Below are 25555 nucleotides of genomic sequence, written 5' to 3' on the forward strand. Positions count from 1 at the left end.
TCTGCCAGAAGCCCCAATGGGGAAGGGGACACCCCCTCAGTCAGCCACTTAGAGCGGCGGACTGCCGCGTGGGGGCGGGGCTTCGCCTGGCTCAAGCTAGGCTGAGAGCGCGCAGAGACAGGGAGTTGGTCCGCTGTGGGCGGAGGGTGCTTAAGTTTCGCTGCAGCCGCAGCTCGCCAGGGGGCTAATGGGCACTCAGTGGAGCCGCGCGTGCTGCCTCCTCGCCTGGAATACAGAAGCTGGCCCGGGGTAGCAGGTGCTAGAACTAGGGGAGCGCTGCAGGACCCCCGCTTGAAGTGGTGACCATTATATACAGGCTTTACAGTTTGATTCAAAGGCTCTTAGCACCCCCACCATACAAATTGTGCCAGCACCACTGTGTGGTAGGGACGAGAGGGGTCTGGCCAGGCCATAGTCCATCTTAAGCCAGTTACTGCACCTCTCTGCCTCAGTTTCCCCTGGTCTGAAAAATGATTTCCTACCTTTGTAAAGTGCTTTGAGAGCTACAGAGGCAACAGAAATGTAGGAGCTGAGCATGGTGTTTAGGGTGACCATATTTCCCCAAAGGGAAAATGGGACACTACACAGGGCTGACCCAAGGCCCACACCCCACCAGGCCTAAGCTCCCCCTGCCTCCTACATGCATGGGGCCAGCCCAACGGCTCCCTCCCGCATGCCTAACCAAACCCCACACCCCTTCCACCTGCCCAATATAGTGGCCAAAAAAACACAATAAAAAAGGCACCATATCATAGACCAGGCTGAAGTTAGTGCATTTGTATACAGCACTGGTGAGACAATCCCTAGAATACTGATTACATTTCTGTGAACCTTAGAATTAGAAGGCTTAAAACAAATTGGAGGGAATTCAGAGAAGAGCAATTAAAATGATTAAAGGCCTGGTTGTATTAATGTATGAGGAAAGATTAGAAGTAAATATCTATAGCTTGGTTAATTATTAAAGTAGGGGTAAGGGGAATATAGAACTGCCTACAAGTATTGAAAGGGAGGGAAGGAATATTTCAGATGGTTCAGGGGTTTTCATGAGCAGTAATGGGATGAAATTAAGCAAAGGAAAATGTATGCTTAATATCAACGATCCTTTGGTGGTGAGGATTGGATTTGGATTGGAATAGTCACCTAACAGGTTGTGGAAACCCACAGCTTTATTCATTTAAAGTTAGACTGTATACTGTACAGTCTAGATTGTAGATTGTATATACGAAGAATATGCTGTAGGGAACAATTCTATGCTGGCAGGGAGATAAGATAACCTAATAGGTCTTGTCTTTCTAATTTTTAGAGTATTCCACATGATCACCTGGAGAAAATGTAGGACATAATCTTTCACACACTTCCTACTCCTCAGAGGCTCTGATCCAATAATGAGCCCTGCTTGGCAAGACCTCGGTGCTTGCATGAAACTCATGGTAGGACTGGGCCATTGTGCACTGCTGTAAGTAGTCCTGTTGACGTCCAAGGGAATATTAATGGTGGTAAGTACTAAATCCAGAATTGCTTCACGGGATTGTAAGAAACTGTAGACACAGAACTATCATTGTATAAATAAGACTGGAGGAATGTTGTGGCAAATTTCTGAGGGAAATAAAGAATTTGTCTTGACATTTTAGAAAAGTAGTTGAAAAATCCTGAGTGCAGGCTTTGATGGATGAATGAATGAATGAAAGAAATAAAATGGCAGTGGCAACCTGTGTGGAGCCCTTCTGCTATCCTTTTCTCCCATGCATAATTCCTTTCCATACTTAGGCATCCATATATCTTTTTTAATTCTTTCAATACCTTTATAAATGTAGTAGTCGTGAAAGTGAAGAATTTATAGGGTTGTAGGTATATTTCTGACAATCCTGCTAAATCCTGACCTGCATCATCCCCTGATATTCCATTCCTGAGCTTTCACACTATTCTGTTGAGCGTGTACCTAACTTGGAATGCCTGACCTTCTAGTTCTAGAAAACAGAGACTGTAATTATGCCAAATTGTATTAAAGTTACTGTGATCTGGATCCACTAGGATCTAGAATGGATCCCCCCCAAAGCCATCTTGCTGTATCTAATGTATCCAGACATATGTATTAGTCTATTGTACCTCAAGCCATCCTAAAAACAGTTTCGTGGTTACCACTTCACCCTTCAAGACCTCAGTTTAAATTTTGATGAGGCACACTGTGGTGTTCTTTCCTCTGACGTGCTCTCAGTATTCTGGCTGCAGATAGGTGTTAGCAACAGCATGTGAAGTGATAATTTCTATCACTGCCACTGGGTTCCTTCTCACCCTGAATTATTCTTGGTCTCACATTTATTCATTCTCTAAATCAGGGGGTCCCTGATAATATGTTCCATATATTAATAGGGAGTGTGCTTTGCGGATATGTACTGTTCTGTTTTCAATTGCCAGGCATCTCATCACCCATTTATGATTGTATATTATCTTTGTGGCAACTACAGCAATTGGTTACATGAAAAGTAATATTAAAGGAAAATACTTAATGCATTTTTAGCTTCTTTAAACGTGAGTTAGCAGCTAGAAGTAAGTTTGTACCTATAACCTTAATTCGAGCTTAAAGAAGGTGGAGGTTTTATTTTTTTTGATTGTTTATTTGTTTCCCCAGAAATAATAATAATGTAAGAACAAAAACTTAAGCCATAGCACTACAACTGATGAGGTGTCAGACTCTGAAATGCATGAATAAGTGGGAGAGCTCTTCAAGAGTATACTTTTGAAAACTTTTTGGGAGAGGGATTGTGATGGCAGGTGGGCGGAAACTGTAATTGAATATTCTTTCTTTTTTGCTGCCATTTCTTCAGTCCTAGCGGGTGCTAGTCAGACCCCAAGGGACATAGAGTCCTGGGTGAAGCAATTCTCCTTCTCTAAGGAGATTAGGAGAGTTAGTTCCATATCTAGCTACCATAGATTCTAACTTGACTAATTAACACACTCACCTGTGAAAACCATGGGTAAATTACAGTCTATACATTTTGTGCCACCACCGCCTGAAGTAGATGCTGAATATGTCCTAGCTACAGCAAGCAGAATCCTCTATTCTCTTATCTTTTTGTGCTTGAAGTAATTTTCAAAACAGATCAAAAAATGCAAACACTCTTAGGTTTGGGCACATGTGAAATGTAAAAGAAGCTATATGTTTTTATACACTTATATTATTAAACAGTTGTCCACAGGGGTGGGAGCACAAATAACACAGGAGACAGTGGAGCCCTCTCTGCTAGTTTTATACCAGCTGAGAGTTCCTCTGCATAAGGTAAATTATTCACTGGCTCTCTTTAACCACTTTCTTCCTGCCTGCTTGGAAGTTATAACAATATTTTGCTGTCTGATTTCGTGCTGTTGTACTTTGTATTTAAAGGGGGGCGGTGAATGGGGGATGGGGAGGTTGGAAGAAAACATACAATTGTTTGTTTAATGCTACAATTTTACACATTATACTAGTTTTACAGATAAGTTTGATTAACTTAGAAACAATGACCAATAATTTCAATGCTGTAATGAATGAGACAGCAATGGATATTCTTGGGAAACACCATAAGAAGACAAAATCTTGGGTCACAAATGAAACGCTACATATGTGTGATATTGGAAGAGAACTCAAGAGAGAAAAGAACAGCACTGAGCAAGCTGATAAATACAGAGCGATGGGCAGAAAGATCAAGAAAGGAATGAAAGTGGCCAAGGAGATATGGATCGAAAAACAATGCTCTAAAATTGAAGAGTGTATCAATAATAAAACACCAGCAGGACATCTACCACGTCTTTGTTGATTTCAAGAAGGCCTTTGATGGAACATGGCACAAAGCTTTCTTGGCAACCATGAAAATGTGCAGTGTTGGTCATAAGCTTATTCATACCTTTAAACAACTGTATGCCAAGGCCAGCAGTGCAGTTCTCGTCAATGGCACAATAGGAGAGTGGTTTCGCACCACTGTTGGAGTCTGGCAAGGCTGCCTTCTTTTGCCCTCACTGTTCAAAGTCTACGAGGAGCACATAATGACTGTTGCCCCAGAAGATCACATATGCACAGTCAGCACTGGGGGAGGCGAACAATCTCAAATCTTCAGTTTGCTGATGACGTTGACGGCTTGGCAGGTAGCAAAGATCAACTTGCCTACCTTGTGAAATGATTGGATGAAACCTCCACAAAATATAGCATGGAAATCAGTGCAGAGAAAACCAACCTGATGACAAACAAATGTGACGGGATAAGCTCACATATCACTATCAGTGGACAAGAGCTGGAGACTGTGAAACAGTTCAAGTATTTGGGGGTAATCATTACTGATTAAGGATCAAAGGCAGAAATTCTGGCAAGAACTGCACAAACAATAGCAACAGTGGGAAAGCTAAAGCCAATTTGGAGGAACAAGAACATCTCCCTGGAATCCAGACTGAAATTGCTGCACGCACTAGTCAGCTCCATTTTTCTGTATGCATGCGAGATATGGACCCTTATGGCAGAATTTGAATGGAAAATACAGGTAGTAGAGATACTTCTGTAAAATCCTACATTGACCACGTCACTAATGAAGAGGTCTGCAACATTATCACCTAATTAGCTGGGTCATATGAAGGCCTCCTGACGACTGAAGAAGAAGTGCAAGCTGAAGTGGTATGGACATGTAACAAGATTATCTGGCCTATTCAAGATCATCCTCCAAGGGACAGTACAGGGGAAGAGAAGAAGAGGTAGCTAGAAGAAGAGATGGATTGACAACATAAAAGAGTAGACAGGAATGGACTTTGCAGAAACCCAAGCACTGACACACACTCATCAAGGGTGGAGTCAATTGGTTGATTGATCATCAGTGATGGTGCCCCAACAACCAATGCAGTTATGAGAGTGATGATGATGATGATGATGATGAACTTCCCCAAAGGGCATACACTTGTTTAGTAGCAGAATGCTTGTGTAATAGACATTGTTGGGTTGTTCAAGTATGCCTTGTGAAACTGATGCTGCTCCACGTGAAATGGATGTTTCTGTGAGGGTATGTCTACACTATGAAATTAGGTCAATTTATTAGAAGTCAATTTTTTAGAAATTGATTTGATACAGTCAATTGTGTCCCCATTAAGCGCATTAGGTCAGCGGTGTGTGTCCACAGTACTGAGGATAGCATTGCACTGTGGTAGCTATCCCACAGTTCCTGCAGTCTCCACCCATTGGAATTCTGGGTTGAGCTCCCAATGCCCAATGGGGCAAAAACATTGTCGCGGGTGCTTCTAGGTACATGTCATCAGGCCCCCCATCCCTCCATGAAAGCAACGGCAAAAAATAGTTTCTCGCCTTTTTTCCTGGGTTACCCGTGCAGACGACATACCATGGCAAGCATGGAACCTGCTCAGCTCACTGTCATCGTATGTGTCCTGGGTGCTGCTGGCAGACGCAGTTAGGGTGATCAGATGTCCCGATAAAATTGGGACTGTCTTGGCAATTTGTCCTGATATTTCACACTCCATTTTTTTTTTTTTTGCTCTGCCAGTGGCCCCCCCCAGTGTGTCCCAATATTTTCTTCCTCTCATCTGGTCACTCTAGATGCAGTACTGCAGTGCTGCACACCAGCATCCCCTTGCCTTGCCGACGGCAGATGGTGCAATACGACTGCTAACCATCGTCGTCGCCTCATGGGTGCTCCTTGCCAACCTTGGTTAGCTTGGTCGGGGGCGCCTGGGCAGACATGGGTGCTTCTGGCCAGCCTTGGGGGAGCCTGGACAAAAATGGGAATGACTCCAGGTCATTCTCTTCTTTAAAGTTTCATCTAATGGAGATTCAGTCCTACCTGGAATATCATGCCAGTTGGAGGCTTCTGCCTCAGGCTGCTCTCCCAGTCAGCAGCACCACGCGTCACACCTATCCCAGCCTACCCCTTGCTCCCATGGCTTATGAAGCCTGACCAGTAGTAAGGAGCAGTTCTACTATAGGCTGAGCAAGTGCATAATGATGGTAGAATGTGCCTTTGGACATTTAAAAGCTAGCTGGGGCAGTTTGCTGACTCAGTTAGATCTCAGCCTAACCAATATTCCCATTGTTATTGCTGCTTGCTGTGTTCTCCACAATCTCTGTGAGAGTAAGGGGGAGATGTTTATGGTGGGGTGGGAGGTTGAGGCAAATCACCTGGCCGCTGATTACACACAGCCAGACACCAGGGCGGTTAGAAGAGCACAGCAGGACACGCTGCTCATCAGAGAAAACTTGAAAACCAGTTTCATGACTGGCCAGGCTACGGTATGAAAGTTCTGTTTGTCTCTCCTTGATGAAAACCCGCCCCCTTGGTTCACTCTACTTCCCTGTAAGCCAACCGCCCTGCTCTCCCCCCTTTGATCTCCACTTGCAGAGGCAATAAAATCGTTGTTTAAAATTCATGCATTCTTTATTAATTAGTCACACAAATGGGGGGATAACTGCCAAGGTAGCCCAGGAGGGGTGGGGGAGGAGGGAAGCACAGGGCTGGGGTTGTTGTAGGGGCACCCCCTAGAATGGCATGCAGTTCATCATAGAAATGGCATGTCTGGGGCTCTGACCCAGAGCGGCCGTTTGCCTCTCTGGTTCTTTGGTAGGCTTGCCTGAGCTCCTTAATTTTCACGTGGCACTGCTGCAGGTTCCTGTTATAACCTCTGTCCTTCATGCCCTTGGAGATTTTTTCAAATATTCCGGCATTTTGTCTTTTGGAATGGAGTTCAGATAGCACAGATTGGTCTCCCCATACAGCGATCAGATGCAGTACCTCCCATTCGGTCCATGCTGGAGCTCTTTTGTGATTCTGGGACTCCATGGTCACCTGTGCTGATCAGCTCGCCACACTGGCCAAACAGGAAATGAAATTCAAAAGTTCGCGGGGCTTTTCCTGTCTACCTGGCTAGTGTATCTGAGTTGAGAGTGCTGTCCAGAGCTGTCACAATGGAACACTCTGGGATAGCTCCCGGAAGCCAATGCTGTCGAATTGTGTCCACACTACCCCAAATTGAAGCCAGCAGGGTCGATTTCAGCACTAATCCCCTCGTCAGGGAGGAGTACAGAAATCGATTTTAAGAGCCCTTTAAGTTGATAAAAATGGCTTCGTCGTATGGACGGGTACAGGATTAAATCGATTTAACTCTGCTAAATTCAACCTAAACTCGTAGTGTAGACCAGGGCTGAAGGTACAAATAGGGCAGGTACATTGATACTCTGAAAGGGAAACTCCAGAGTGTTGTAATTGTCTAATTAATCTACATTTCTGCTTACTATTCTGATGGTCTGTAGTCAAACTGCATAAGATCACTATTTTTTTTTTCAGGAGTAATTCAAGATTCTGGAAGGTTTATTAACATAAATTGAGATTTTTCAAAGCAAGCTAGGGAATTTAGACACATATCTGCCAGTAAAATTAATGGCTTCTCTAGACCAGGATTTGTCAGTCTTCTGAAAGCTGAGCCCCCACTATGATAAAATGAAAGCAATTCTCCACCTCCCCTCACCTGGTAACCCTAAATATGTGATGTAAAAGGCCTATTCATCTTAATTTATACATTTTCAGTGCCCCCTCAACTACTCCTTTGCAGTCCCATTCTTTGGGAAATGCTGCCCTAGAGTGCTGTGAAAATCTCAACTGTAGTATAATGTCTAGTAACTCAACTTGCAGTTTGAATGCAGCAAATTTTAATATTGAAAAAGTAATTTTTAAAAACAAAATAGTGCCCTTCTTGGGGGCAGACAGCAGCACAGAGTGGAGGCAGACTGCAGCACAGCATGATATTTTCATGTTGCCTGCCACATCAAGCACAAGAGGTATTTTGCCATAGTAAGGCAGGAATGTTTATGGACTACCAAACTGGCTTGTTTGGCATGTGTTGCTGCTTCTCTAAGGAGGAACCACAGAAGTTGTTTGCATAGGCACTGGAACTAGGGTGCTGCTGCACCCTCTGGCTTGAAGTGGTTTCCATTATATACAGTTTGGTTCAATGGCTTTTGGCACCTCACTATATAAATTGTTCCAGCACCCCTGGTGGTTTGACGAATTTTCTGCTGTGTTTGCATCCTAGCAACACCCTTTTATCTTCAAAAGACTCTCCTACTGACTGTGGCATGATCCTTGGTGCATTACAGAAGTGTAGCTGTCTGAGCAGTCTTGTACATCATGTCAGATTCCCTCTGTCTCCCACCCCTTACTTCATATGCAACACCCTCCTACACCTTCTCCTCTCCTTGCTCTCTTGCACAGTGAAGGGATATACCTCATAATGTAAATATAGATATACAAAGCTCTAGGCATTAAATCTTCATGTTAAATATAAGATTTTCATAGTGAGTAAAGAACCACACCCAATACCTCCTGCTTTCTAAATACAGAACAGACATTTCACTTACAATAGAATCTACCAGACTAGTCGTGATGCATGTGAGTATCCACACCTGACCCCCTGGACATTGCAGAGAGTAATTGCATAGCTGATTATTCAGGGAGCACAGTAAACTGGTAAAGAGCTTTAAAGGCTCAATAGGGTACACTATGGTTGAAAGCTAGCACCCATGCAGAGTTATTCTGTTTTAGTTTAATTTTCCTGAAATAAACATCAGTAGAAGAAAAAAAAAAGCTGGAGGAGGAGGGCAATATCAAAGAAATGTTCCGTTTAGCATAAGAACCAAATAGTATGAACACAGTGAGCAAAGAAAACAGAATACAACTGCTAGGCAACGATCTGGATTGAAACACTGCAGCAGTTCCTGTAGACACTAATAGCTGACTGAGAACATTGTGATAGTATTTCAGTCCTTGGCTTCAGATGCAAATTTCTATAAGTGTCTTTATATTTTAGACATCTGCAGCTGTAACTGTCATTGGAAGTTTGCAAAAGTACATGTGCTGAGTAATTTATACTAGTCATGACCTCTCAAACTGTCATACTTACTAGTGTCTCTCGTATTCCTAGCGAAAAATCAAAATTCACAGCAGTCGGTTGTGTGCGCGCACCAAGGTGGGTAGTATTATATATAGAAATGCAGCGTGTTCAGAGCTCACATGCAATGGACTGTTTTGGCTCATTTCTGTTTACTGTTTAGTTTTCTGCTCACATTTCCTGTTTTGAGTCATCTGGGAGTAGCTAGCTGGAGGTGAGAATGTGACCAGTTAGCCCATGGACCTGTCTGGGAGTAGCTTCCTGTTAAATTATTAATAAAAACTTGCCTGTTGGATCTGCTCTGTGTGATGACTTAAACCTGTCTCTAGAGCAGCGTTTTTCAAAATGGGGGTTCTGACCCAGAAGGGGGTTGCAGGACTATTGTGGTGGGGGCGGGGTTGTGAGATGGTATGGTATTGCCACCCTTACTTTTGCACTGCTGCTAGTGGTGGTGCTGCCTTCAGAGCTGGGTGGTCGGAGAGCTCAGAAAGACGCACCAACACCAGCAGCTGCATAGAAGTAAGGGTAGCATGGCATGGAATTTTTGAGGGGTGGGAGTCATCACAGCCTGAAATATTTTCAGAGGGGGTCCCAGCAAAGAAGTTTGAGAACACTTGCCCTCGAGAAACTGAGAGTAGGGGTAGATAGGGTAGCTATGTTCAGAAGCATAGCTGCATTCTGGCTTGAGAAGCATCAGCAACCCCACTGTTTGTAGGTGTCATGTGGTCCAAATACTGATGTTCTGGTTGGTCCTCTGAGGCTGAATATACTGCTGTAGAGCAGGGGGAGTGAGAGTTGGATCTTCTACCCAAAGAGGAAGTTGTGCTGGCATCAGTTCGTAAAAAGCCCAACATGCCATCTGGAATGAGTGAAGGAATGAATATAGAGAGGACTTGCAACATCCTGTTTGTACCATTCCTCTCTCTCCCAGTTTCTATCCCTCCCCTCTGTCTCACCTATCTGGGTGCCTGAGGCAGGTTGGCCCAGTTTCTTCTCCAGCAGTAGCAATCATCAGAGACGCTGATGTTATTCTCATTCTGACTTAACTGCCTATTGAAGAACTGTGCCTATCCTTTGTCAAAGAGAGTTGTAATCTGGGAAATCCTCCTGGATTTCTATCTTCTCTAGCATTCTTGGGTGGCAGTGGTGTCCATAAATTCCTTTTGCTAGCTGCATTTGACTAAGGAGTTACAACTTTTACTCTTATTTAGGCCTTGCAGTAGTTATTTAGTCAACTTCTCCCTTTATCTAGGTTATGTAGGTGATGTAGTATGTGAATGCCTACTCTGTGCTCTCCAAATTGGATTACTAAAATGAACTCACAAAGACCCCTCAGAAGCTTTAGTTACAGCAGATTGCAGCTGTTTGCTTGCTTTGTAGTGCTACCTGTAGGGAGCTTATTAGCACCATAGATTACATGGGCTCTCATTTTATGTCTATAAATCCTTTGAGTGTTGGCTATTCAGAGATTGCCTCTTTCCTTATCTATCATCCTGACAATCTATGTCAGATGAGGTGCTCCTAACAGGCTGAGTTGAGTTCTTAGGGACAAGTGGCAGTGCTGAAATGCATTCTCAGTGGAGGGCCCTTGGCTCTGGAATTTATTTCCTTTCTTGGTCCCACAGAGCTAGAGTCTGTTGATATTCAGGGAACAATGGAAGGCGTATGTATTTATTCTGCCTTTTGTCTTAGTGATGGATGGGGGCTGGGGTGAGATAGTAATGAGGACAGTTCATGTTATGCCATTTGTTTGTTTGTTTGATAGGTATTTTCTACATGCTCCCAGAAGTTTTGTAATGGGTACATTTTTTGAAAAGAAACAACCAACTAAATAGCTTAGTCATGTTAATTATAGCCTTAGCACGTTGTTAGGCCTTTAGGGAAATTAAAATGCATCACTTATAATCAGTAGTATAGTCAGTCAAAATATATAATTATACATACAATATAATTACACTTGGATAATGTGGGTCTTTGTTGAGCTTGTCTTCATATGGATACTACTTTCATCTTCCTGCCATAAAAGTCTCTATGTACCTTTTTAATACCACACTCAGCACTAGGGTATCTGAAAAAAGAACAGGAGTACTTGTGGCACTAACACATTTATTTGAGCACAAGCTTTTGTGGGCTACAGCCCACTTCTTTGGATGCATGGAATGGAACATGTATTCAGGATATATATACACACATACAGAGAGCATGAAAAGGTGGGAGTTGTCTTACCAACTCTGAGAGGCCAATTAAGTAAGAGAAAAAAAAACTTTTGAAGTGATAATCAAGATAGCCCAGTACAGACAGTTTGATAACAAGTGTGAGAATACTTACAAGGGGAGATAGATTCAATGTTTGTAATGGCTCAGCCATTCCCAGTCCCTTTTCAAGCCTAAGTTGATTGTATCTAGTTTGCATATCAATTCCAGCTCAGCAGTTTCTCGTTGGAGTCTGTTTTTGAAGCTTTTCTGTTGCAAAATAGGATATCTGAGCATCTTATAGCATTGCTCTGGCATTAGAATGTGTCTGACCGAAAGTGGCACTGAACAGGAATCATGACAGAATTTCAGCTTACAACAGACAACAGAAATTTGATTTGGCTGAAGTCAGTAACACTGACTCCCAGCCAGACATCCACTTAATTGTCAGGGACAAGGTGGGTGAAGTAGTATCTTCTATTGGATCAACTTCTGTTAGTGAGAGAAAAGCTTTTGAGCCACACAGAGCTCTTCTTCAGGTCTGGAAAAGGTCTCCAGCATCACAGCTAAATGCAAGGTAGAACTGATTGTTTAGCGTAAGTAGTTAGTACATATTCTAAGGTCTGGTCTACACTACACTGTTAAACTGATTTTAACAGCGTTAAATCGATTTAACGCTGTACCCGTCCACACTACACTGCTCTTTATATCGATTTAAAGGGCTCTTTAAATCGATTTCTGTACTCCTACAAAACGAGAGAAGTAATGCTAAAATCGATATTACTATATCGGAATAGTGTTAGTGTGGACGGAAATCGACATTATTGGCCTCATTATTTTACAGTAGCTACCCACGGTGCACTGCTCCAGAAATCATGCTAGCCTCGGACCATGGATGCACACCACCGAATTAATGTGCCTAGTGTGGATGCGCACAATCGACTTTATATTATCTGTTTTATCTGTTTTATAAAATCGGTTTAAGCTAATTCGAATTTATCCTGTAGTGTAGACGTAGCCTAAGGGACCATTCAAGGTCGAGTGGCCTGTTACCACCTCTGCAATCAAAAGACATTCTCTCACCAACAGAAGTTGGTCCAATAAAAGGAATTACTTCACCCACCTTGTTGGGCTACGTTTTTACTACCCGCCATATCGGCGGGTAGCAATCGATTGCTCAGGGATCGATATATCGCGTCTCATCTAGACGCGATATATCGATCCCCGAACACGCTTATATCGATTCCGGAACTCCACCAAGCCCAACGGAGTTGCAGAATCGACAGAGGGAGCCGCGGACATCGATCCCGCGCCATGAGGACGGTGCATAATTCGATCTTAGATACTTCGACTTCAGCTACGTTATTCATGTAGCTGAAGTTGCGTATCTAAGATCGATTTTCCCCCGTAGTGTAGACCAGCTTGGTCTAATATCCAGGGACTGATACGGCTACAACCTACATTACTTAATTGTCAGCCAGTCATCCTAACGGATACCACACTGAGGCTTTAGCTACACTACACAGCTTTTAGTGACATGGCCATGTCACTAAAAGTCAGGCAGTGTAAAACGCGTTACTTCCACCCCCTACAAGCGGGTTAGAGTGTCAACAGGAGAGTGCTCCTGCTGACAATAGCCATTTGCATTGCCACTTGCTGCGGCAAAACTTTGTCTTTCGGGGGGGGGGGGCTTTTTTTAAGCACCTTTGAATGACAAAAGTTTTGTCGTTCAATTGGCAGTGTAGACAAGCCTAAGACCTTGTCTACACTACAGAATTAAGTCAACTTAAGTTACTTCGACGATCATATGTGGTGTTAATTACATCGGTTGTGCATGTTCACACAACGCTCCTTGTGTTGGTGGAGTGCATCTGCATAACATTTGTGAAGCATAGGTGAAAAGTTTCCCCAGTGGTGGAGCGGCTGGCCGCTGATTCAGAACAGCCAGATACCAGGGCAATTAGAGGGGCTCAGCGTTAGGCTATTTGAGTCAGGGAGGCTTTGAAGGAACATTTTGATAATGATTCCCAGTAGGGTGTCTTTATGTGATGCATTCAGCCAGGCAATATTTACTTGCCACCTTGAATGAACCTTGTAATGCTTGCTTCCTGAGCTTTAATTGTAGTGATCAGATGTTCCTGCCTATAGCCACTGTGCTTGAATTTTATCAGTAACTACAGTACGCATTAAACAAATAAAGATACATTTTTATATAAAAGGATAAAACACTTTTTTTTGTGCAAAACTGGGGACATTGCAATGACAAACAGTCTCTCCGTTAAGGCTCTCACAGCTATGTGTAACTCCAGATTTCACCATGAAACCAGTTTCTAGGGGTGGAGTGCAAGGGATATGGCGACAGAATGGAAACATGCGAGGAAGGTGTTGGGTGAGTTTGAGGAGGGCATGGAACAGTGTTATGTATTGGCTGCAGGGAGAGTCATGCACGGATGTGCTCAGACTGCAGCACTATGAGGGATTTGAGCATCTGCGTAGCTTTACCATCTGCTCCTGCCTAGTCTCCTTTCCAGGCTATCCAGCCTGAGTTTTTCATTAACTGTCTCCCTCCATGCTCTTGTTTCACTTTGTGCTGGATCTGTTGACTGCAGCACTTCTCTTAACATATCCTTCTCACTCGTCCTGGTTTGCCTCCTTGTCTGAGGGAGGCACTCCGCCAGTATACGGGAATTGGTCCTCATGAATTACCAAAGTCACATACACCTCTTTCTCATTGTCCTTTGGCTAGCACACAGGTCAGCAAGAGTCCCAAATAAGGTAGGGTAGGGGGAGGATTGGGAAGCAGGAATGGGCAAAAAGGGACAAAGGGTCTGAGTGGTTGGCAAAGAGGCTCACTACACGCACCTAGGGAAAGTATTCTGAATATCTGCACCCTTTTCCACAGGCTAGGGTAATCAAACCAGGTATCTCACTCTTGAGGGTAACCCCAGATGCAAGGGTGCATCTCCTGCATGCATGTGGCCTCAGACCAGGTCCGTATGCTGGTCACCTGTATGTCGCTTTGATCCCTGCAGAAATAATTTCAAGTTGGCATGGCAAAGTTTCCTACATCAGGGAGAGAAACAAGGCAGCTTTGCAAAGGAACCTTTAGCAGAGGATTACAGAGTACCTACATGGAAGTTTCCTAGAGATCTCTATGGAGGACTCCCAGGACATCCTTGTGTACATTAACAAACTTTTCTGCCAAGCCCCCACTGCATAGGCTCTATTAATTTCTATCCTTTATCCCTCTTCTACCATATAACAAAGTAAATGAGACCTCAATCTCGTACCACTGTGCAGTATCAAAGCAAAATGCATGCTTACCAGAGCTTGCCTGGAATGCTGGGATTGGCTAGACCCCTCCAGAGTCAAAATAGGCACTGGCTTGCCATGCCACGAAACGACCCTGTCGCATGTCCCACTTCCTCCTCCACTTCGTCTACCATTTTGTCCTTTGGGTTTACTCCACAGGTTGTTGCCTCCAGTCCCCTGAAGTATCCATGGGGCTTCTGGTGATGGCAGTGGGGTCACTGCCCAGGATGGTGTGCAGCTCCTCATAGAAGCAGCATATCTTTAGTACTGCACCAGAACAATGGTTGATGTCCCTTGCCTTCTGCTACGCCCATCTCAGCTCCTTGATCTTAGCACGGCACTGCTGTGTGTCCCTCTCATGTCCCTTCTTCTACATGCCACGAGCAACCTGCCCGTAGATATCAAAGTTCCTACGGCTTGAGCAAAGCTGCAACTGCACAGCCTTCTCTCCCCACACACCCAGCAGATCCAACAGCTCTGGTGTACTCCATGAGGGGGTGCGTCTGTTGTGGAAAACCAGCAGGATCAGCTGGGAAGATGTTGTGTGAACAGTCCATGCTGAGCAAATGGAAAGAGGAATTTCAAAAATTCACGGGCCTTTAAACGGGGGAGAGGTGCATGCAGGGCAGCAGAGTTCAAGCTGCTGACCGGAGAGGTCACAATGGGTATTGTGGGACACCTTCTGAAGGCCAATTAGGGTGACATAAACAAGCACAGTGTCTACACTATTGCTGTGTTGCTCAAACTACATTGCAAAAAGATCTGTGCCTCTCGTCAAGGTGGTTTTATTCTGTCGTAATAGCGAGGGGTTACATGGTCAGATGAGCATTTCAGTGCATACACCTCCACTGTTTTGTCGACAAAAGTCAGCTTTCATCAACAAAACTGTGTAGCGTAGACAAGGCCTGAGTAGAACCTGGTCAGAAGGCAGATTATGATCAGCTACACGCTCCCTTTGGGCTACAAAGGAACTGCAGGATTGAGGAGTCTCCACAAATTTGGTAGAGCATGGAATGGCAGGGTACAAGTTGTCCATGGAAGCTTGCAGAGGTAGCGAGAGGATCGTTTTTATTTAGGGTCACTATCTAGTTTTCTTTACATTCTTTTAAAAACACAAGACAGTACCACGTGTTGTGGGAATGTCTTCTGGTTAAACATGCAGACAGAAGTTGACACTAGAATTAAAATAATTTTGGACTTGAGCAATCAAACATCAGCCAAGAACCACATCAGAATATTTACCCTTGAATTTGGGCCTCTCTCCAGCATAATGTTCATGGTTTCTGAGAGCAGCCACAAGCGAATGATTTTACAGATGAAAATAAATCATGGCACTGACTAGAACAATTATGTTCTGACTTCTTTGACTTAGCGGCCAAAGGGTTGCTTTCTCCACAGGGACCAATTACCTGAGTTTAAAGAAATCTGAGCTCCATTTAGAAACATTTGACTAAGGAACTCCAAGGCGCAGGGGCCAGTCCAGACCTCCTTCCCCTTCCTGCACCCCCTTAACTCTTTCTCCACCTTATTTTCCCCGCTTTCATACTCTCCTTCCTGCCTTGTGTGTGTTTCCTCCCATAAATTGCAAAGCATTAAATCATTTGATTTCATAGTTTAATATTAAGGTTGTTGCATATATATATATTTTAACGGTATGCTGTACATTACAGATGGTAACTTTAATTTTAGAAAAGAAAAACAACCCAAAATTATTTGTCTATTGTAATTTTTCTATTGAAAAGTAAAAAATTAAAAAACCTTAATAAAAACCAGACAGTAATTAAATCAAATGGATCAGTGTACACAGAAGAAGAGCTCTACCAACCCTTCACAATTAAAATCCTCCCTTGATCCATCCAATCCTTTAAGGAAAGTAGATAAGAGACTTGTACCCTGCACTGTAAGGCAACAGAACAGGGTTCTGTTCATGCTGATCTCAGTTTTGTTTTATAATCCTAAACCCAGTCTTTACACACTCTCCACTCAGCTGTCTATCTGATGCTGCCAGCTGCTCTCCTTGTTGCTGAGCACTTGTAGTCAACATTGTCTGCGTCGGACACTGTCCTAGGTCACTAAGCAATTTCAGGAGTTCTTCAGCGGCTAGGAAAATCCCAAGGGGACTGGAGCAAGACTTCTTTTGCAGACCTTAGAGAGGCCTGACTGATCTCATTTCAAATTTAGACAATTGGTATTTAGTCATTTTAAAGTGTTCAGCAAAGCTGACTATCAGCCTTCGTACAGCTTTAGTATCTGGTCAGTCAGCAGGGGTCTCCCGCAGGTATTTGTTTTGGTAGACAACATAAATGATGAGAGATTCATAGCCAATAAGAAGTTTCACCCTGTTGTCAGAGTCCCTGACATCATAAATATCACATAATGAATAAATAGGACCTGATCCTCAGCTTTACTAGGGACACCTTGCGTAACCCTATTGCTGCAAAGCAGCACAAAGCTAGTGTGCTAAAAAACCACTGTAACAGCTCCTACATCACAGCCTGCTAGTTGGTTGGTGTAGGATGCATGACCAGAGCTTCCCATTGTCTTGGTGAGTCGTAGCTGCCATAATAGCCCCTGAAGGCTACTGTATTGGCTGTATTTTAGAGCAACCCAAAGGCTGCTTTAATATAGGTGCACTGGGTCTGTCTGTGGCAAAGGCCTAGGATCAGGGAAGCATGAAAGTAGCTAATGGGGCCACCAGAGCTACAGGCGGTGTAGAGGCAGAGGGCCCTATGGGGTTCTGATGGGTTTAGAGTGCATATACTTCCTTCTCCCCATGGGGGAAAATCCCCTTCTCAGCAAGATGATGTTGTGAGGGAGTGCATATGGAGAACTCCTCCCCAATTTCACCTCTCTTTGGTTTTACCACACGATAGGCTGATGTGGCCTGATGGTGCATAGCATTTTTTTATATATATATAATGTTCAAAGCACTGTACAGACGTAACTAATTCTCATAACACCTTTGTCAGAAAGTATTAGTCTCATTTTACAGAGAAGGAAACTGAGGCAGCAGGAGAAATTGCTTCTCTGAAGTCAAGCAGCAAGTCAGTGAGTGGCACAGCCACGATTAGAACACAGGATCTCCTAACATCCAACTGCTATTGGACAGATATTGTGCCAAGGATCAAATCCTACTGTTTTTTCTCCTCAGCAAGGGACAAGTGATTTTGATCAGAAGTTCACAGTCACCACTTGCACAGAACAAGTGATTTCAGAGAATGAAACCGACACAGAAATGGGTATTAAGAAGTATTAAAATTCCCAAATGTCATTCTTCCCCTTTCATTAGAAACAGCAAAGACTTTACTACTGGATTAATACTTCCTTCACTCCCTATCAACATTACACAAGTGCACTTAAATCTGACTTAATCAAACAATTGAATCATGGGCATTAATCCTATCATGTAAAGGAAAAACACATACTAGTGTAAATCCATTTTAATAAATGTGGGAAAATATGCCTAAGAACTGGGATACTGGAAGTGTTTTAAACTTAAATAACTCAAAATGATTTAACTTCTAAAATTTCTCCCTTTCCAACATGAATGCATGATTCTTATCTCTAAGAGAGACAGGTGGGTGAGGTAATATCTTTTAGCTAATGTCTCTTTCATCAACAGAAAAGCTTTTGAGCTACAGAGAGCAATTCTTTAGGTACATCCTTATCTCTAAGATCTTCACACAGTCTCCCAAGTTCCATCTCTCTATGCATCACTTTGCCAGTTTTTTCTTTAAGACTTGAACAAAAAACAAGTTTAGTCAAAAGAAATTGAGAGTGTTTGTTTATTTTAATTTTTAAAATGCACCTACCCATTTGGTCAAGATGCATCATTAGAAAATATATGCTTTTTAACAATTGCAAACATGACAAAAGTAGAGCACACATATTTTGAGAGTCTTATTTCCTAAAATAGCAGCATATGTAGGGTGCTGAATGTATTTCCCTGGTTTTGTAACATTGGTAAGTATTTCTAACATATTTATATTACTTATCTAAATATTGTTATTAATAGAATAGCCTTCCTTACAGGATGTTATCCTGTATAGCTTCTGTTGGCTCTCAATAACAGCCACTGTTAGTACTACCCTATTTATTATTTGTTTCCAGTAGCAGTTACAACATGTGAGGAGCTATACAAACTTAAAGGAAGACAAGGTATCTGCCCAGTAGAGCATACAATACAAAGAGAAGCCAGACAAACAGAAATGAGTAGGGGAAAGTGGCATATAATAAATAAAGGGGTCAAGGTGATGATTTGCCACATCTTGATAATACTGCTGAAATCATACAGGTGTTAAGTAATAACAATAATGCCTTTATGGGAAACTCTTACCACCATCTTTTCTGTGGGGTAGTTTCTCAAAAGAAGGTTTCCCTCTCTTACTTGAGATGAGTACGACAACTGATTTACCTTCTTCAATTTAATTAATCGATTTAACTGTCTTTATGCATGTCTTTCATCATTCCAATAGCTCTAGTGTGTCGCATTTGTTCTTTCTTTCTTCCATATTGCTTGCTGTTGCCTGTATGTCGACTCCTGGAAAATCTTCTCCACTTGTTTAGCAAAGCCAGGACTATCTTCTTCCAGTGCATTAATGGCTTGTAGGACACAAGGAGTCTTCTCCCTTGGAAGTGGATTATTCAGTGGCCTCAGTGGTATAACAGAGTTATATTTATGCTGTGTGTTAAGAGCGTTCATCAGGGAGGCATAAGACTGGAACTCACACCAAGCCTCACTCAAGAAATGTTCTGTCAAGAGAATAATAGTCCATGCTGACCTATTCACAGCATCATTTAAGTTTTGGAAGAAATGTCTACCACTAGGCATTTCAGCAAAGATTATTCCAGGTTTAATACAAAATTTATTTTGTAGCAGATGCTGGAGTCTGCTGGCTTCAGCTGCATCATTCTGAGCATGCAGAATCACAAACTTGTAAAACACATCCTCAGGATCCTCATCACTGCTGTGAATTTCTGAAACTTTTGTAGAGATCCTTTCTATCTCAAGAGACAGGCCACACAATTCATGATTTTGCTTGAAGTCTCTCTGACCTGCAGTCACATTGGTACCCTTCTCTGTGTTGTTTGGTAGAGGGGGAGGATTTCTTTTGGAGTTAGTGTTTCCCATTATGATAAATGTACACGTCAGAAGATGTGTTCACGTGGTTAACATCTATTCATTTCATTCTAAAAAACAAAAAGTAAAAAGCTGTTGAATCTTATGACAACCTAAAAAAGGCATTCATAGCAATCTAGAAATAACCTGAACCGTCTGAATTGGCCTATTATACATCTTAATGAAAGACAGCAAAAATGCTGAAAGGGACCTGGTGGCAAAAGTGGACAATAATTACATGAGCGAGCAATACGATATTTCAGCAAAGAAAAAAAATGATTTTAGGCTACAGTAGGAGCATGTCATGGAACAGGGAGTTAACTGTCCAACTATACTATATACACCTCAGCTAAGATTACATCTTCAATACTGTGTTCACCTTAAAGATGTCAGCAAATTGGAGTAAATTGATAGAAGAGCAAGAGTCCATGCATTATACAGTACATTAGATCTAAATTATGCAACAAGGCTCCCCCCATAAATGCACTGAATTCTGCAGAAAACCAGGAATTATATGTGACAATGGTTAGTTGATTATAAAGCCATTTGATAACCTTCAATTTTATTGAAATTCCAAAAATATTCCCACAAAGTTCTATTTCTGTAGATTCATGCAACGCAAATGGAGATTTAGGGTCTGATTCCCTTCCCACAGAAGTCAATGAAAAGCTTCCAGTAGATTTCAATGGAAGTTGAATTAGACCCACATAGCCACATAATTATATTATACATATGGCCTTGTAGAAGAGCTATAAAAATGTTTAAAGAACTAGAAGAAGTGACTTAGGAGGAAAGATGCAAGTATGCATAGACTGGTGAAACAATAAATGAAGGAGACGACATCATAACACAATTTGTAAACATATGATGATGAATGTAAAAAACAAGGAGGAAGTGGAATTGTTTAGAATGGGTAAAAATGGTATGATGCCCGGTGATTAAATGAAATTAAGAACAAAACAATTTAGGCTGGATATCAGAAAAAAAACCCCAAAACTTCTGGTTGTGAAAACTATTAATTTATGAAATAGTCTCTGCAAGGAAGTGGTGGTGGACTCTTTGCTAGTCTGACTTTAAAACTGAATTAGATAAAGCACTATGAATTGTTTGGGATCAATCCTGTATTGGCTAGCATTTTACTATTTTAATTTAGTAGATCTTCCCCATTTCTATCATCTATGAACTGGCACAATGAAAGCAAAGGGAAACTGGTAACATTTTTGTACTTCTAAAAAAGATTAAGTTTTCATCATTGACTCGTATGAATAAATAATTTTAAAAAAACAGATACTATTATGCAGAACATTTTTAGTTAAAGTGTTGTACAAAGCGTTAGCTATTCATTTGGAACATAAGAAATGTGATTCAATTTGTGTTCTCCAATAAAGGGGCATGCATATTACTTTAGTGACACAAGTCGATGTTCTACAAACGATACAGTGACTGCTTTGACAGAGCCCTAGCAGAATGACACTGAAGGGAATCAAGAAATCTGTGCATGTAAAGTGATTATTATCTGTTAATAGTATATAGCACTAATGAAAATTAAGGGGTATACGGCAATTATTAAATAGTTCTGAAACACATCTCTTTACATGTAGATTAGTGTCTAAAAACCTTGATACCTTTTCTGGGATTTTAATGAAATTAAATTAATCCAAGGTGGACTACTAGTTTGTATATCTATTGATTACAATGCTTCCCTATTTATTTTGATAAGTGAATGCCTGTATTGACAAAAGCATCATAAAGCACACACATTATTGCAATAATACAACACTACCTTGAATTAAATAGATTAGCTATATTGCCATCTTATGTTTTGTGACAAAGTTCCTCCTGTGCCTTGGTGGTCCTGTGCTTATTTGGCAGATTTGCTTACCTCAGTGATCTTCCCCACAGTCTGGGTCAACTCCTCCTGTGTCTGATCAGGAGTTGGGAGGTTTGGGGGGAACCCAGGCCCGCCCTCTACTCCGGGTTTCTGCCCAGGGCCCTGTGGATTGCAGCTGTCTATTGTGCCTCCTGTAACAGCTGCATGACAGCTACAACTCCCTGGGCTACTTCCCCATGGCCTCCTCCAAACACCTTCTTTATCCTCACACAGATCCTTCCTCCTGGTGTCTGATGACGCTGTACCCTTTGTCCTCGCAGCAGCACACACCTCTCACTCTCAACTCCTTGTGGCCTCGTTGCTACCCAGCTCCTCACGCAACTTCCTCTCTGGCTCCCCAACTCCCTGACTCGGAAAGTGAGCTCCTTTTTAAAAGAAACCCAGGTGCCCTGATTAGCCTGCCTGATTGGCTGCAATTTAAATCAGCCTGCTGCCTAATTGGTTCTAGCAGGTTCCTGATTACTCTCTAACAGTGCGGCCCTGCTCTGGTCACTCAGGGAAAGAAAACTACTCATCCAGTGATACCATAATACTTCCCTCTTCCCAGACTGGCCCCCTGGCCTGGGTCTGTAACATATCCCTCCCCCCTGCTCACACCAAGGGGTTGGGCAGCTTGGGATGGCCAGACAAGTGCAAAGTGACACACCATCGGCATTACCAAGTGACGGCTCCCCTGCTCTGTTTGCATCACGGCAACTGTTCTGGAAAGGTTGGAAGGGATAATGAACACCCACTAACGGTATGTTATAGTGCTAAGAACTGTTATGAAGGCTAATTCTGTCCGGCTTTAGCATGCACGGTACCGTTGTGTAGGTCAACAGGGTTTAAACTATGGCTTGGACGTAAGACTTTATGCTGCTCTCTTGTCAGGTCCCAGGGTCCAAATCTGATAGCGGCAAGGTCTGGTGAAGTGCTCAGTCTTTTGATCTCCCCGCCGTACTGGTGTGCAGACACCGATTAGGACGAGTCATGCCCACAACTGAGAGGGGCAATGGTTGGTGGCACTGAGTGAGAGGACACCTATATCTCTAACCGGGTGCGTGCGCGCGGCTTGAGCAACGTGATAAAGATTGCAACATATACTGAATCGCAATCACCGAATATTTTGAGCAGGATACCGAAGTCGAGAAACTCCCTCGTCCCAGTCACGCAGCGAGCGAAGTTGGCATAGATAATTGACCCCTTGGAACTGTATCCACTGAAAGAATAGCACAAAGGCTATCTGGCGGCGCGCGCGAGGCCACATAAACGGGGAAGCCCAGCTAGAATAACACACCGGCCGGTCCGAGAGCCGTGCTAGGCAGTTGCGTGAGCTAGCCGATCGTGTCTGTCTGCAGGATAGATCCTTTGGTGAAATCAGGGCTATCCAGTAACGGGGGTTACTGCAGAGGTGGCAGTCTCGTTAGGTTGTGACGGCTTCCTCCTGCATGGCTCAGACCATCTCATTAGATCAGAGTCCATAAGGCTTCACCTAAGGTCTGTTCAGGGCTTGCCCTTAGTTGGCCAAGTGGGGATAAATCATCGTAATACCCACTATCTGCCTAGAAATGCCGGACTTGTTTCTTACGTACGTGGCGGGGGCCAATTTGTGGATGGCCTATCCCAACTTTGTTCACTTGGGGTTTTACCCAGACCTTTCTTCCACAAGCAGACTAACAAGGAATAATTTGCGCCTCGTAAACCCTACAGCGCACTTGGCAGTTTGCTGTAAAGCCGCTTCACCTGAAGTATCAAGGACTGCCTCCCACTTTTCTTGTCTGATACTAGTGGGTTTCCCAGTCTGGCGTATGAATGACCACATCGCCCCAAGTTAGGCAGCAGCATAACTGTTATGTTGGGACGTAATTAGCTTGTCCAATGAGTTGCTGGAAAGTAGTAGGGCCCCATGTAGTCCAAAGGCGAGGACAGATATGAAAAGAACCCTTTGGTGTAGAGAACACAGTCTTTCCTTTGCGTCTTCTGCAAGAGGAATCTGCTACGTACCTCTTGTCAAGTCTCTAGGGCTAGTCAAGTACCAGCAGATTCCCAAATTGGTCCACTCTCATCTACTGCGAGTTATAGGATACGCGTCAAACTGGGATACTTCGTTTAGTCGCCGAAGTCATTGCACAAAACCTTTATGGGTGCCATTCAGGTTGCATCTACACATTCCTGCTGGACCACTGGACTGTGGGATTCTTCGATGATGCCCCAAACTCCAGCATTTTTTTTTTTTTTTAACTTTTTCTGCTATTTATTTCTCTCTCTTTGGCTGCTGCAGACAAAAAGACACCCCGATAGGGGAACATAAGCGCCGTCATTGTTATTTTCGGCCCGGGTTCCGTGACGATGTGGTGATATGTCTCGGTTGTTCGACCCGGTTTTGTCGAGAATACATCTTGGTTCCGGAAGATCACCTCAGACACCTCGTTCTTCTGGTCTGGTGTTAAATCGGGAGACACTCTCACCTGTTTGGAAGGTTTGTTTTCCTGGATTAGGTCTTTTTGGACAGTTATGCATGCCTCTTGTGCATGCCAGGGTTTCAGAAGGTTGATGTGATAAATCTGTTCTTGTTTTCGGCGACCTGGCTGCCGCACCATGTAGGTTACTTCCCCATGGTTCAACCACCTCATAGGGCCCCTGCCATTGGACCAGAAACTTGCTTTCTGCTGTGGTACCAACACCATCACTCAATCCCCTGGTTGGAACTGTTGGACTTTTGCCTGGCGATTGTAATGGGTTCTCTGGACCTCCTGTGCCTTTTCCAAATATTCCCGTATAATAGGGGTGACCCGGGCTATCTGGCCTTGCATCTGTTTTACATGTTCTATTATATTTCTTCCCTCATTGGGTTCCTCTTCCCAAATCTCTTTGGCGATATCTAGTATGCCACAGGGGTGATGCCCGTATAATAACTCGAATGGGGAAAACCCAGTTGAGGCCTGAGGTACCTCCCGGATAGCGAACATAAGGTAGGGCAGTAGGGTGTCCAAATCCTTCCCGTCCCGACTTACCACCTTCGTTATCATAGCCTTGAGGGTTCGGTTAAACCTTTCTACCAACCCATCAGTCTGCGGATGGTAGACTGAAGTTCTCAGGGTATGTATATGGAGTAGTGTACAGAGGTCCTTCATTAGCTTTGACATAAATGGGGTTCCTTGGTCTGTTAATATCTCCTTTGGTAGCCCCACTCAGGCAAAGATCCCCACCAGCTCTTTGGCTATCGTTTTAGAGGCTGTGTTCCACAGGGGGACGGCTTCCGGGTAGCAAGTAGCATAGTCCAAAACAACAAGTATATATTGGTGGCCCCGAGCCGTCTTCTCCAGGGATCCCACTAGGTCCATGGCTATTCGCTCAAAGGGGATATCTATGATGGGAAGGGGTACTAAAGGTGCCCTCAGGTGGGGACAGGGACTGTGCAGCTGACACTCCGGGCAGGACGCACAGTACCTCCGCACTTCTTCATGTACTCCGGGCCAGAAGAACCATTGTAGGACTCGTGCCAGGGTCTTCTCTACCCAGGGCCGGTGCAACCATTTAGGCGAACTAGGCGGTTGCCTAGGGCGCCAAGATTTGGGGGTGCCAGAAAGTGGCGCCCCCAAAAAATTTTTTAAATGGTTGCAGCCGCTGCTGCTGGAGGGTCTGAGCTGCCGGCAGCAGCAGCTGCCTGCCGCCGGCAGCCCAAGGTGTCCCCTGGGTCAGGGCGCCGCCGGTCAGCACGCCCCTGAGGGCAGTGCGCCCCTGAGGTCAGTGCGCTGCCGCCGCAGCCCGGCAGCCCAGGGCGCCCCCCACCCCCGGGGTTGCTGCCTTTCACTTGCAATTGGCTGACATTAGAAAGAAACAAAGGAAACAACGGCACTAGCACTGGTCCACGAAACCTGCCGGAGCACAGAGACATTTTCAGAGATCCCAAGGCTGGCAGGGCCCACAGTGATTATCTACTCTGAGCTCCAACGCAAGGCAGGCCAGGGAACTGCCCCAGAGAATTCCCGTGTGAACTAGAGCATGTCTTTGGGCGGCAAGGCCAGTCTTGATTTAAAATGGCCACCGATGGACCATCCATCACGTTTCTTGGTATATTGGCCTAATGGTCGCATAACCTCACTGTTAAAAATACACTACTTATTTCCAGTCTCAATTTGTCTAGCCTCAGCT

General features: G+C 43.7%; 1 protein-coding gene across 5 annotated transcripts in view; it reads right to left on the reverse strand.

The window, feature by feature from the left end:
- The window catches only part of TICAM2 (TIR domain containing adaptor molecule 2), a 149048-nt gene that overhangs the window by 109083 nt on the left and 14410 nt on the right, over window positions 1-25555 (reverse strand). For 4 of the 5 annotated variants that reach the window (XM_032789129.1, XM_075067165.1, XM_075067166.1 and 1 more), the window contains one exon: window positions 15459-19601. The exons of the other annotated variant lie outside the window; for it this stretch is intronic. In XM_032789129.1, the coding sequence (XP_032645020.1) occupies window positions 18889-19542 (654 nt within the window). In that variant the 5' untranslated portion in view covers window positions 19543-19601 and the 3' untranslated portion in view covers window positions 15459-18888. Of the gene's footprint in view, window positions 1-15458; window positions 19602-25555 lie in introns of those variants that run through there. 5 annotated transcript variants of the gene reach the window in all.

This window comes from Chelonoidis abingdonii, chromosome 6, assembly GCF_003597395.2.
Source record: "Chelonoidis abingdonii isolate Lonesome George chromosome 6, CheloAbing_2.0, whole genome shotgun sequence".
NCBI classification, from domain to species: Eukaryota; Metazoa; Chordata; order Testudines; family Testudinidae; genus Chelonoidis; species Chelonoidis abingdonii.